Source organism: Agrilus planipennis, unplaced genomic scaffold, assembly GCF_000699045.2.
Source record: "Agrilus planipennis isolate EAB-ADULT unplaced genomic scaffold, Apla_2.0 scaffold205, whole genome shotgun sequence".
Lineage (NCBI taxonomy): Eukaryota > Metazoa > Arthropoda > Insecta > Coleoptera > Buprestidae > Agrilus > Agrilus planipennis.
In genome coordinates, this window is record NW_020439054.1 from 418,193 (window position 1) to 433,056 (window position 14,864).

The following is a 14,864-nucleotide window of genomic DNA, read 5'->3' on the forward strand; positions in this document are numbered from 1 at the left end:
ATAGATAATAGATATACAAAGGATGCTTCGCAATGGCGGACGCGACTTTTGAACGTTTACATGTGATATTTCCCGACTTCTTCCCCAATGAAAGACATTACAAATCATTATTAATAGCGTTACCAATTTTAATAAAAACTTCTTTTGATAATATTTTTCATGATCGTATACTATTTTTCTTATGCAACCCATTTTACAAAATCTTTAAACCCTGCAACATCGCCATCTGCCAGGTCTAGTCTACACTATTTTTGATAGAAAAGTTAACTAAGCATGACCATACACCGTGCCTAGGGTGCGTTCAGAAATGTCCCCATGAAAAATTGTGAAATGAATCCAGGAGAACATCACGTTACTTAGTTTCGTATCCAATGTGATCCGTGGAATATAAATTTTCTGAATGCCTGCTGTAATTTAAATTTGGATTTTTTTTTAAATAATAACGTTTTATTTCTAACCTTTAAAGTAATGATGACTCAACATAGAGAAGTGTTTGCTATTTTAACAATTTATCACGAAACTTGCTTGATGTGATATTTGATGATGAGAGTAGTAAAGATGAAGAGGTTGAATACAATCAATTTTTGATGATTATAAAGAATTATGAGCCCAATTTAAATATGAGAATATGAAAATCAAAAATATATAGCAAACAATAAACTTATTGGTACACACTCGACAGTAATTCACAGTAACAATATGGTTTTCAATTTTTCATGTATAACAAATGTTCTTTATTACTGAATTACGTTTGTGGAAGGTAAATAGTATAACTACGTATTTATAATTACACTTTATCAAATAGAATTTACAATAATTGGATACAAACTTATTGTTTTTCTCATACATTATCACTAATCCTGCATCACTGAATATCAGATCTTTATTTTCATTAACACAAATTACGTGAGTATCTGATGACATCGTTCAGTTTAATAATAAATAATCAAAACTATTTACAATTTTTTACGGATATTTAAATAAAATGTAACTAACTTATATCTTATGTCATTTGAAATGAGTTTATTTCACCTTTGGAGTTTATTAAACCATTGGATTGAAACATATTTTAATTTTGAATTAATATTTTTCTGGGCATGTCAAGTAAGTTTTACCGTGCTCAGCAAGCAAAAGTGTAATTAAAATTCGATTACACTTACAGTTTGACCGCAACGAGCATATCGCTTACTTTTTAGGCCACCCTGTATACAAAAAATATTTTCAGTCATATAGAGGGTTCTGTTTATTCTGGACGCTACCTAACTTCGTTATTTTAAACGGAACACCCTGTATACTACGACAATTTTGAATTCTACTTTATTGAGCCTTTCCTACTACTAAAATTTACCGTTTTCGAGGTATTATTTTTTTTTAAAAAAGTAGCACAAAGCAGAAGGTAGCAAAAAAGCATGCCTATTTTACAGTAAGAATGCTGGAACAACAATATTCTCAGAAATGGTAGCTATACCGTCAGCTTCCCGTCCATACTTTCAAAGTGGGTTAATTACATACAGGGTGTTAGATATTTAATAGCGGATTTGGTTAACTTCAAACAATCGTAAGTCCATATTTCCCAATGGAACACCCTGTATGTATTTCTATAGTCTTATACAGAATTTTATTCTCTTTCGAAAGGTATTATGGTTTTCTATACCCATCTCCTCTAGTTTTCAATATTTAGTTATAGTTAGAATATTGTTGCTCCAGCTTTCTTACTGTAAAATAGGCATGCTTTTTCGCTACCTACTGCTCTGTGCTATTCTTTTTTAAAAACAATATCTAGAAAACGGTAAATCTTAAAAGTAGGAAAGCCTTAAGAAAGTCTACCTAAAATCATAAGTAGAAAATTGTCGTAACATACAGGGCCGTTTAAAATAACAAAGTTATGTCGGTATAGCAGGAAGTACTACATAAATGCCGTTATTTTAATTAACGAGACCATACCCAATAATGCGATTATATAAATCTTTAAAATTTAAGTCGAAGTAGTTTCCAAAATATTCTAATGGGTGGTTACCGTGAGACACCCAGTATGTATATGTATTATGTATACTAACAAGGTGCATAAAACATAACTATCACATGTTTCTTTTTCTTCAAGAATGTTTTAAAGTTTTCCTCGTTCAAATGGATGACGTTCGTTTTTTCATCGGACCAACTGACCTCAACAGGGGTGGGCATCGGAGGCTCTACAGGATTTTTCATAAAATTGACAATTTGCGAAGCCTCCCGAACATTAACATCAAATTTTAATTCTCCATAAGCGAAATACTTAACAGTGGGATATCCTTTTATAGAATATTGCGACGCTACTGACTGTTCTTTAGTGGCGTCAACTGCCGCTAATATACCTGGAATCTGGAAGAGATTGCTTCTTTAATTAAAAAACAACAAGATAAATAAAAATTTGATCAATTAATAAAATAAGGATCTATTTAATCTACAATTGATTTTATTTTATCAATAGCCTTACGGTGTAATACTTTTTCAATTTAAATTGACTGCAATGTGCTGTAACATAGGTGAGGCATAATATGCTACATTATATTATACATTACTACAAAAAATAATAAAACATTTAAAAAAAAATTACAGCTGTAAATGTGAATGTCTCCTGTTGCCACTTGGTTAACGTTTAATTACTCCACATCAAGAGAGTAGATATAACCGCTTCAGAACTGCAGAATTACCAAAAGATTTGATATTTAATTACTTACTCGAAACTCGTGTCTACTGTATTTTATAATACACATACATTTAACGCATCATCTATGTGACAACACATAAATAACAAATTACCCTGATGAAAAAATTTGTGTTATAAAATACTTCAGGTAAAAGAAGAAATGAGAAAAAAAATCGTAAAACAATTTTGAGCCCTAATTACCAGAAGTAAAATGAAAAAACATAAAGATACAAAGTGACTAAGGAAAATATAGTTACAAAAAACTGTGAAAGGATAACGTATTTTCAAAATTGCTACAATCCTACAATAAATTAAATGATGAAATAATTATTCAACACTTAAAAACATTTTTATTTTTTCAACCGCGCTAACACTTACTAAATTACAAGTGATTCTCCCAAAGCTGCACCTTGAAACATTTTAGATATGTATAATTAAAATGGTAATTAAAATTTTAAAATTTTTTAAAACAGGTTTAAACTAGCAATTTCTCAAGCTGATTCAACACCAAAAATTGGCTGAGAATATTTGATAGTGACTTCTAATAGAACGCAAAAATGCAGAAATAATTTTATTTTTCGTAATATTATTTTTAAATGTAGCCTTACCCCTTCTTCTTTCATTACAGCAGCAGCCTTTTCATACTCAGGTTTCATACGCTTGCAGTGACCACACCAGGGTGCATAGAACATCACTAACACTGATGATTCCTCCTTAATAACAGGTACAAAACTAGAAGAAGTAAGATGAACTACTTCGTTGTCAACATCTGACCACTCTGGTTCTTTTATTTTAACAGGTGGTGTTTGAGGGTTACGCATAAAATTAATTATCGCATTTTTAGTATTATCGCCTTCATACTGGAATTTTAGTTCTCCTTGTCTATTTAACATGAAAATAAACTCGATTATATCTCACAACTTCAAAACATTACATTTAGCATACTCATAATATAATAACGTCGGAAAACCAGTAATATTGTAGTGTGTTCTTACGACTGCATTTTCTGGCCTGTTTACATCAATTGCAGCAAGAACAGCTTCGTTTTGCAACTCTTCTGCAGCTGATGCATATTCTGGTTTCAAACTTTTACAAAATCCACACCATGGGGCATAGAACATAATCATAAGTGGTTTTGATTCCCTTTTTATGAATTTTGCTAGACTCTAAAAATAATATATGTTTATTTACAACAAAAAGTTCTTCTTGTTAACCAGTAGAATATTAAAATTGTTTAACAAAAGAATTTCATTCATACCGAAAACATTCTTATAAATTTTTCATGAAATATTTCCAATTTCCAAAAAGTCACATTATCTTGACATATGAATAAATTAGTTGAACAATCAAAATATTTTCAATAAAAACAATAAATTGCTTATCAAATTAAATATAAACTTATGTCAGTTTTAAAGGAACTTAAAATTATTTTTAGATTATTTATTATTATATTATTAAATTTTTCCAATTTAGAAGACATTCCCATACTATAAAAAGATAAAAAATCCTTACTCCTGCATCAGGGATATGTGCTACATAATTTGCCCTCGAGTCTTCTTCCCAAGGTATATCACCTGTTGGGTCCCTCATAAAATTAACCATAGATGACAGAGTTTCCTTTCTATCATAATCTTTATTAAAATCGCCGTCTTTGTAATGTTTTAGTATGTAAGGATCTGGAGCTACTTTCAACTTTTTACACATCTTTTTTGCTTCTCTAAATATGTATAAGATAGTATTTACTTAATTAAAAAAAAATAATGTGCATACCCTGAACAATCTATTAAAACCATTGTACCATGTCCCTTAATAACTTCTGCAGCTTCTTTAAAAACTTTAACCAATTGATTTGATTGCTTAATAGAACTAGTAAAGCAAACTAATACATTGGTTTTAGTTCGAAGAAGCTTCTTAAAGTCCTTTATGTCTACGATACTTTCAATCACTGCATTTTTTGAATTCACTTTGGCTTTATAGTGGGATGTGAAAAGTACTAGAAACTAATAGCAATCAATCGTTTTATACGTAATTTATCCGTCATATAAAACTTACTAAAAACACAACTTGTAGAACTTTCATACTACACTTATACACAACAAAATTTAAAAATAAAATTAAATATCAGCTTATTCACTTATTAGCCTTTACTCATAATACATAAAACAACAACATTAATAACGTTCTAAATAAAGTTTTTACTGGCAATATAAGTGAGTAATGAGTACAACCTATACGATTCACAACAGTTTAATTGTTCTAACCTAACCTTATTATTATCTTATTATCAACCGGTAATTTTTAGGAAGATACAGAAACACCAGGATTGCAATTATTAAAAGTTATATCGAAACATCTTGCATCGAATATTTCATAACATTTTGGCATAATTACAGAATAAGAATCTTATATCTTCTTAATAAATATTGCTCCTGTTTAATAAAATAATACTGATGTAAAAATTTATTTTGCGCTACAATTAGAAAGTAAAAGCTAAAATTTAAATAATCAGTAATAAAAAAAATCGATGCAGCAAGAAAGAAAACGGGACAAATTACCTACAAACATACTTAAATGAACTAACAAAAGTGTCTATGTGATTTTATTTTATTTACGATTAGTTTCGATTAGTTTCAATTTGGTTTTCATTTGTAAAAAATTGAAAATCAGGTTCTCGAAAAAGTTTCGTTAAAATATAGGTGTTACCTAATCCACAGATGCATGGGAGATGTGTCCCTTCTGATAATTTAGCAAAGAACAAAAATGAACAGGTATATTAATCTTTTTGAGCTTAAATGTTGAATTGATAAATTCGAAGTATAATCAGGAAATTTACTCATTTTTATCTGCTAATGCCGTTTTCTTTTTCAAACTGTTTAATGTAAAAACGATTTTGTATACTGAAGGTTTTTTAGTACTAAATTTAGCACTATCTCCTTAATAACTTACAGACATTATAATGTGCCAAAAATAAAAAAATGTTAACATTAAATTTTGGAAAATAATAGTGAAAAATTACCACAAATTTTTAAATACTCGTTTATTTCTTCTCATATGCATGTTATTTTTAATTTAAATGTAGAACTCCACAGCAGGTAGGATGCAGGTAAGATTAAATTTTATTACTCAATTCAATATATTGTCTATTTTGCTCATATCTGTCTATTTTTAGAAAGGATTAGTAAATTTTAAAATTTTTAGAATTGCTTAATCAACTTTGTTGTTTTTTGCCTTACTTCTTCTACAATGTAATAAGTGTTAACAGTGATTCTGGATCGCAAGGCTATGCACAGTGGCCTCTAAATCCATCAGCTTATCAAAACACGGCAAATGATCAAGTTGATTGGGCTGCATTAGCACAGCAATGGATTATCATGAAAGAAGCCGGACCTCCAGTCCCAGATCAAATTGCATCAACTGCTGTTCGTCCATTGATCGAAAAACAACCAAGCAAACAAAACTTAACCGAAGCTGGAGAAGCACCGATGGACGTGGAAAACGAGAAAGATGAACCAGTTCTTCCCCCATGGAATGATAACAGTGTTTCAAGTGATAGTTCATGGAGTTGGAATCAACAGCAACAACAGTGGAACTGGGCTAACACATGGACCCCTCCTTCAGGTGTTCCACCTCCTGGTCCTCCACCTCTAAAGGCCCCATTACTACCTACTCCCGCACCTTTTAATCAATACAATTCTACAACTGATTCGTCAGTAAATGAAAATTATGGAGGGTAAGTCTCAACATATGATATGATATAAAGTTTAACAATGTAATGTACTATAATCATAATGTTTACAAATCTGAGATTATAAAAATTTTTAATTAACATCCTGAATGAATAATTCAAATGAAGATAATAAAAATATATCAATTATTAGTTACAGTACAGTGTCAAATGATTACACTACTGGCTATTGGACAACATCAAATGCAGCTAAAATAAAACCTCATAATAAACGTTACAGTAAAGTTAATGTACCAAGGCCTGCACCTGTTAATGCCCCTGAACCTGTTACTTTGGATGCAAACAAACGTAAACAACTTCCAGCTTGGATAAGAGAAGGTGCATTAATTCACTTTTTGTCATTGGTTATTTATTAAATTGTTTGAAAATGTAAATGTTTCTTAGGATTAGAAAAAATGGAAAGGGACAAACAAAAAATGCTTGAAAAGGAACGCGAACGATTGGAAAGAGAACAACAAGTAGAAAAGACAACTGTTGATCAAACTGAAGCTATGGAAATTATAAGATCAACAGTAAAACAAAAAGAAAGTAAAAGTAAATTTGTGAGTTTTGATACTTCAGGGTTCTAAAGTAGCATTTATTAACTATTACATTAATTTAGGAGAGCGATGAAGAGCCTTGTGATCATGAAAGTGATGGTAAAAGAACTCCAGAAGTGCCAAAACTATCCCAGGAAGACTTGGTAAGAAATATCTGTAATAAATAATATTCAGGTATATGCTATATCCTTTAGATAAAAGATATTTTTACTTTGTACATAAAACCCTATCAAACTTTTGAAGTACTGTTGTTACCAACAAACATCACTAAATGGCGATGTACTGCCTGTTGCTTGATAAATCATTTTCCTTTTATTTCAATAAATCTACTACAACGCTTGCGTTATAAGCAGTTTTCGAAACGACAGCTATTGCTCGACTAACAGAAGCTCTTACATGCTAGCCGAATTCAGTCCGGCTTTTTAATCCAGGATTGGACTAATCTCTTTTATCTGCTGTTAAGTATCACTGGTATCAAGTAAACATCCGAAACATATAACACGGAAAGGTATCAACACAACAATCGCATTCAACATAGTGTTACCCTCCCCTACCATCATCTATTAAACTTGGCATAAATTACAACGCTGCAGTGCTGCAGCTCTGGCGGTCTTTCATACCCCAAAGTTTAAGGCATCTCGAATTGATAAAACTATGCAAAAACTATAATAGTTTCACTAGTCACATTTATAGATAGGTGCATATCAACTTATGCGGCCTCCTTTCTTATTGCTTAATTTAAATAATATAATCCTCTCATAGTAAAAAGGTTCCCCACATCTGGCTTAGAGCATGCTGATGAGAAGTGGGCAGACTAGTGATTTGCATTTGAAAATATGCTTCCGTTCACTTAAGCCCTTTCACGTACAAACATACTTAAATGAACTAACAAAAGTGTCTAATTATGTATAAGGTTATAAAAATATATACAGGGTGTTCCATTTGATAAAATTGACTTGTGATTGTTTGAAGTTAACCAAATTCCTCACTAAATATTTAACACCCTGTATATTAATAACCCATTGAAAGTACGGACGGGAAGCTTGAGGGTATCGCTTCCTTTCCTGAGAATATTGTTAATCCAGCGTTTTTAGTGTAAAATAGCTACTGTCCAAATTTTCAAAATTCGAATCGAAATAGTTTCCGAAATATTCTAATGGGTGGTCACCGTGAGTATATATATGTGAAGGCAACTTTACGACCTTATAAATATTTTTCGAATAAAATGCCGTTTTCGTGAATCGTTTGTTTTTCTTTTTAAGTTATTTAAAGTTATTAATAAAATTATTTTGAAAATATAAATACATATAGTTATGTAACCTACTGTGTCCACGTTTATAATAAAATCGTCTCAAGACAGCAACCTCAAATAGCTAATTACTTTTGGAGCAGGTCAACAGATGTTAAAAAATCCTATAAATATAACCAATTAAGCCTTCTTAAGGTAGAATTCGTTTATAGTTATAAAGTCTTATGCGCTATTAAACATCATCGCACAGCACTATTTTTTAAAAGAAATTAAAATAAAATGCATGACTTATAAACACTTTTTATTACTCAGATCAAATTTTCATTTACAATAAAAGAGGTAAAACTCAAGTACTAAAGCATCATCATAAATTACAATATCAAAAACAACAAACTGTAAATATACGTAAATTCATTTGTATAAATAAATAGTGTGTAAATAAGAAATAATTATGGAATGTGGCCATGCGACAGTTTATAATTCATCTTTAATTAAATTGACAACTTGTACAAACTTCCTAAATTCATCTTCAGTTCGTTTTCCTTCATTTCAACATATGGATATCTACTTGCTGAACTGAATTCACGGCGTAGCTCACCACTACGTGATAGGCACGTTACCAAAATCGAACAAACAAATTCGAAGTGGTCAGTGTTCTGTCGAAACTGCCAGACGCGGATCGCGATTTCGATCTTTTTGGAACTCATCAGCACGTCGCAGACAGTTTTGACAGAACACAGACCAATTTTTACCTGCTGTCTTAACAGCGCGTTTTATAAAATACCACAAATGGCGCGGTAAACGTCATCTGTAGTAGAATGCTACATTTAGTGGAATTGATTATGCTCAACAAGGTCCATTTAAATAGATGGATATCTACTTGCTGAACTGAATCCACGGCGTAGCTCACCACTACGTGATAGGCACGTTACCAAAATCAAACAAACAAATTCGAAGTGGTCAGTGTTCTTCCGAAAGTGCCAGACGCGGATCGCATTGTACTACAGATGGCGTTTACCGCGCCATTTGTGGTATTTTATAAAATGCACTGTTACGACAGCCGGTAAAAATTGGTCTGTGTTCTGTCGAAACTGTCGGCGTTCCAAAAACATCGAACCGAAATCGCGATCCGCGTCTGACAGTTTCGACAGAACCGAATTTGTTTGTTCGATTTTGTAAAAATAGTTGATTTTAGTTACTTTCTAGTTGAATGTCATCTTCAGAGAATTTTACTGACAAAAGCTAATCTTAATCGGCTAATTTAGAAATTGGAAAAAGATTATTAAAGGTGTATGGTGTTAAGAGTAGAGGTAGACCTAGATTAGATTGCCGTTCGGAAATTGTTAAGGATGTGGATTGTTCTAATTTTGGAAAAATGCGAAGATTAGCTCAGGATACGAAACAGTGGAGGTGCGTGTCCACTCAATCTTAGGACTGGCGACCTTATGATGATGATCAAAATCTCATCATGCTATTACTGCACTTCGTTTGGAGTTTCTTAACATGGGGTCCGTGGACTCCTAAGGAGTCCATGTCATGAAAGCAGGAGTTCATGGTTAGCCTGGCTAACATAATTTATTTGTAACAAAAGTTACTGTTATACTCCAGAGTCAATTCCTACCTAATGAAGAAGATTTTTTTAATTTTCCTGTTTTCATTTCCCATCATCATTCTATTCGACTGCGTGGAATTTTTTAAAAGTTTTTCAAGTTAAGAAATCCAGATTTAGTTCTTCATTATCAATCTGCTTTATATTTATACTATATGAAACACTTCATTTTAAATATGAAGTTTTCATTCATCAAGATATCGTGTATATTAATTATAACCAAGGTAATGAAACATATTAGCTAGTTGTGAATGTAAACAGAAACGGTTTTTCACATACTTGTTACTTAATATTTTAGCAAAAAAAATACTACTTCGTTCTGAAAAAAAAATTGAAAAGTTTTACTTTACGATTAGCTTATTTAATATTCTCCAGCAAAATTTCCAAACCATCATCATAGGGTCGTTAGTCCTAACACTGGTTGGACACGCACATCCTTTCCTGTTATGAGCTAATGTTTGCACTTCTCTAAAACTAGAACAGCCCACCTCCTTAACTATTTGTGAACAGTAATCTAATCTATTGAGATCTACCTCTACTCCTCTTAACTCATGAGAAGGTGTGCTACCAACCTATCTCGCCTAATATTTTGTTATTTACTTCAAGGCTAATCTTCCTATTTCTCTAAAACTAGGACATCCCGCATCTTTGACTATTTGAGAAGAATAACCTAATCTAAGACCTACCTCTACTCTTCTTAACTCCTTTTTCTGCTACTACAAAGTCTCCATTTAGCCCTTCATGTATGAAAAGGTATCCTACCAACCTATCTCGCCTAATATTTCTTATTTACTTCCAAACTAATCATCCTATTTCTCTTAAACTAGGACATCCTGCATCTAAAAAGTCTCCATTTAGCCCTTCATGCATGAGAAGGTGTCCTACTAACCTACCTCGCCTATTTCTTATTAACTTCCATAGAGTCCTCTGTTCTCCTACTCTTTCTAATACCTCATCATTTCTAACCTTTTCTATCGACAGTATCCTCATCTTCGCATTTTCCTAAAATTCGAGCATCATCCCACTTCTGGTTTATGCAGTCGCATGTACTATTTTACAGGATAGTTTGATCAAAGCTCTGTTGGCAATGGTGCAATCTAGGCACTTCCATTTATTGCCCATAAAGACTAGTTAAGCATAAGCATAATGAGATTATGTCCTCTATCTATTTATACATATTTTATGCATTTTAGCATTTAATTAATGTATTTTACTTACGGTTCTTTTAAATATCCTTTTTACTACTGATTATGATACGTGCGGCTTCNTAAAACTATATTATATATTAAACTTACATGGAGCATAAAACATGACTAAAGCCAGACCACTTTTTGAGACTCCTTTTGTAAAGTTCTGGTCTGTGAACTTAACTAATGAGGTAGCTTTATCACCGATATCGTCATCCTGTTTAGGGATCTTCAAAGGCCCTGTTTCAAAATTATCAGGATCGTTCATAAATCTTATAAAATCAGTCACCTAAAATGCAAAATGACATTTCTCCAAATTGTAGCATCAAATATTTAGTTTAACTACAACATACGAATAATATACCAATATTGAAAATAAATTTTTAGAGGCTATGGAGTCTTTACATATGATTAATCTTATGGACAGCTTCAGCTAATGTAATAAATCATGTCAAAAAAGTGGAGAAGACATACCTTTGTAATCACAACATTTGGAAATATAAAAAAGGACTTTAATTTTAAATTTTAAACAATATACGAAATTGCAGAGTTAAAATATTCTGTAATCTTCTACGATTAATTGATGAATAAATAATTACACATAAAATGTTTAAATTTCAAAAACGTTTCTTTCCGAAATTGCCTTAAAGTAAATTGTTCAATTTACTTAAAAGTTTAAAACAATGACGTTAATATCAACTTCCTGTATAAACGATTTTGCTATTTTTTCAAATTTTAAAACTTAATGAGCAGTACAGTTTGCAAAAGTTATGCTCAATTCTAACTTATTACTCTGTATAAATTTAATAGATACCCTCATACAACTTTAAAAAAAAACTTACCGTTCTACCTCCTGTGTACTGTCTTACAACTTTCGAATAATAACTGTAATACCTAAATGTGGGATAACCAGTGATATCTAAGGCTTTGCAAATACCCTGGTGAACCGTACAATCTACGGCAGCAAACTCGATTTTTGTGTCATCCTTGAAAGCATCTGCAGCTTTTGTAAATTCTGGCTTAGCCTTTTTACAATGTCCACACCCTTTTAACAAGTAAATACTCAATATAAAATATACCGCTTTTGAATAAAACTGTATATGTACTGAGTGTATCACGATAACCACCCATTAGAATATTTCAGAAACTACTCCAATTTAAATTTTAAAAATTTATATAATAGCACTTTTCACGGTTATATCGGAAGTTGACATCAAATTCGTTATTTTAAACGGAACACCCTGTATACTACGACAATTTTGAATTCTACTTTATTGAGCCTTTCCTACTACTAAAATTTACCGTTTTCGAGGTATTATTTTTTTTTAAAAAAGTAGCACAAAGCAGAAGGTAGCAAAAAAGCATGCCTATTTTACAGTAAGAATGCTGGAACAACAATATTCTCAGAAATGGTAGCTATACCGTCAGCTTCCCGTCCATACTTTCAAAGTGGGTTAATTACATACAGGGTGTTAGATATTTAATAGCGGATTTGGTTAACTTCAAACAATCGTAAGTCCATATTTCCCAATGGAACACCCTGTATGTATTTCTATAGTCTTATACAGAATTTTATTCTCTTTCGAAAGGTATTATGGTTTTCTATACCCATCTCCTCTAGTTTTCAATATTTAGTTATAGTTAGAATATTGTTGCTCCAGCTTTCTTACTGTAAAATAGGCATGCTTTTTCGCTACCTACTGCTCTGTGCTATTCTTTTTTAAAAACAATATCTAGAAAACGGTAAATCTTAAAAGTAGGAAAGCCTTAAGAAAGTCTACCTAAAATCATAAGTAGAAAATTGTCGTAACATACAGGGCCGTTTAAAATAACAAAGTTATGTCGGTATAGCAGGAAGTACTACATAAATGCCGTTATTTTAATTAACGAGACCATACCCAATAATGCGATTATATAAATCTTTAAAATTTAAGTCGAAGTAGTTTCCAAAATATTCTAATGGGTGGTTACCGTGAGACACCCAGTATGTATATGTATTATGTATACTAACAAGGTGCATAAAACATAACTATCACATGTTTCTTTTTCTTCAAGAATGTTTTAAAGTTTTCCTCGTTCAAATGGATGACGTTCGTTTTTTCATCGGACCAACTGACCTCAACAGGGGTGGGCATCGGAGGCTCTACAGGATTTTTCATAAAATTGACAATTTGCGAAGCCTCCCGAACATTAACATCAAATTTTAATTCTCCATAAGCGAAATACTTAACAGTGGGATATCCTTTTATAGAATATTGCGACGCTACTGACTGTTCTTTAGTGGCGTCAACTGCCGCTAATATACCTGGAATCTGGAAGAGATTGCTTCTTTAATTAAAAAACAACAAGATAAATAAAAATTTGATCAATTAATAAAATAAGGATCTATTTAATCTACAATTGATTTTATTTTATCAATAGCCTTACGGTGTAATACTTTTTCAATTTAAATTGACTGCAATGTGCTGTAACATAGGTGAGGCATAATATGCTACATTATATTATACATTACTACAAAAAATAATAAAACATTTAAAAAAAAATTACAGCTGTAAATGTGAATGTCTCCTGTTGCCACTTGGTTAACGTTTAATTACTCCACATCAAGAGAGTAGATATAACCGCTTCAGAACTGCAGAATTACCAAAAGATTTGATATTTAATTACTTACTCGAAACTCGTGTCTACTGTATTTTATAATACACATACATTTAACGCATCATCTATGTGACAACACATAAATAACAAATTACCCTGATGAAAAAATTTGTGTTATAAAATACTTCAGGTAAAAGAAGAAATGAGAAAAAAAATCGTAAAACAATTTTGAGCCCTAATTACCAGAAGTAAAATGAAAAAACATAAAGATACAAAGTGACTAAGGAAAATATAGTTACAAAAAACTGTGAAAGGATAACGTATTTTCAAAATTGCTACAATCCTACAATAAATTAAATGATGAAATAATTATTCAACACTTAAAAACATTTTTATTTTTTCAACCGCGCTAACACTTACTAAATTACAAGTGATTCTCCCAAAGCTGCACCTTGAAACATTTTAGATATGTATAATTAAAATGGTAATTAAAATTTTAAAATTTTTTAAAACAGGTTTAAACTAGCAATTTCTCAAGCTGATTCAACACCAAAAATTGGCTGAGAATATTTGATAGTGACTTCTAATAGAACGCAAAAATGCAGAAATAATTTTATTTTTCGTAATATTATTTTTAAATGTAGCCTTACCCCTTCTTCTTTCATTACAGCAGCAGCCTTTTCATACTCAGGTTTCATACGCTTGCAGTGACCACACCAGGGTGCATAGAACATCACTAACACTGATGATTCCTCCTTAATAACAGGTACAAAACTAGAAGAAGTAAGATGAACTACTTCGTTGTCAACATCTGACCACTCTGGTTCTTTTATTTTAACAGGTGGTGTTTGAGGGTTACGCATAAAATTAATTATCGCATTTTTAGTATTATCGCCTTCATACTGGAATTTTAGTTCTCCTTGTCTATTTAACATGAAAATAAACTCGATTATATCTCACAACTTCAAAACATTACATTTAGCATACTCATAATATAATAACGTCGGAAAACCAGTAATATTGTAGTGTGTTCTTACGACTGCATTTTCTGGCCTGTTTACATCAATTGCAGCAAGAACAGCTTCGTTTTGCAACTCTTCTGCAGCTGATGCATATTCTGGTTTCAAACTTTTACAAAATCCACACCATGGGGCATAGAACATAATCATAAGTGGTTTTGATTCCCTTTTTATGAATTTTGCTAGACTCTAAAAATAATATATGTTTATTTACAACAAAAAGTTCTTCTTG

At 31.5% G+C, this 14,864-nt stretch overlaps 3 protein-coding genes across 5 annotated transcripts in view; 1 reads left to right on the plus strand and 2 right to left on the minus strand.

The window, feature by feature from the left end:
- LOC108742586 (protein disulfide-isomerase A5) overlaps window positions 1-14,864 on the minus strand; it is an 18,409-nt gene that overhangs the window by 2,519 nt on the left and 1,026 nt on the right. Inside the window, exons 4-8 of the mRNA XM_025977026.1 lie at window positions 14,601-14,821; window positions 14,264-14,537; window positions 13,027-13,327; window positions 11,858-12,060; window positions 11,124-11,304 (exon numbers count right to left, since the gene is read on the minus strand). Coding sequence (XP_025832811.1) covers window positions 11,124-11,304; window positions 11,858-12,060; window positions 13,027-13,327; window positions 14,264-14,537; window positions 14,601-14,821 — 1,180 coding nt within the window. The remainder of the gene's footprint in view (window positions 1-11,123; window positions 11,305-11,857; window positions 12,061-13,026; window positions 13,328-14,263; window positions 14,538-14,600; window positions 14,822-14,864) is intronic.
- Window positions 2,020-4,975, minus strand: LOC108740323 (protein disulfide-isomerase A5). 2 transcript variants are annotated; one of them, XM_025977027.1, is made up of 6 exons: window positions 4,739-4,975; window positions 4,457-4,686; window positions 4,199-4,403; window positions 3,632-3,852; window positions 3,295-3,568; window positions 2,020-2,358 (listed from the first exon to the last, which is right to left on the minus strand). In XM_025977027.1, exons 1-6 carry the CDS (start codon window positions 4,763-4,765, stop codon window positions 2,053-2,055), a joined length of 1,263 nt encoding a protein of 420 aa, XP_025832812.1. In that variant the 5' UTR covers window positions 4,766-4,975; the 3' UTR covers window positions 2,020-2,052. The 2 variants fall into 2 exon arrangements, with proteins under 2 accessions (XP_025832812.1, XP_025832813.1); XM_025977028.1 differs by lacking the exons at window positions 4,199-4,403; window positions 4,457-4,686; window positions 4,739-4,975 and adding an exon at window positions 3,945-4,030.
- On the plus strand, window positions 5,280-7,791 carry LOC108742585 (arginine/serine-rich protein PNISR-like). 2 transcript variants are annotated; one of them, XM_025977029.1, is made up of 6 exons: window positions 5,280-5,454; window positions 5,766-5,789; window positions 5,949-6,416; window positions 6,565-6,749; window positions 6,816-6,973; window positions 7,033-7,791. In XM_025977029.1, exons 1-6 carry the CDS (start codon window positions 5,447-5,449, stop codon window positions 7,135-7,137), a joined length of 948 nt encoding a protein of 315 aa, XP_025832814.1. In that variant the 5' UTR covers window positions 5,280-5,446; the 3' UTR covers window positions 7,138-7,791. The 2 variants fall into 2 exon arrangements, with proteins under 2 accessions (XP_025832814.1, XP_025832815.1); XM_025977030.1 differs by lacking the exon at window positions 5,766-5,789.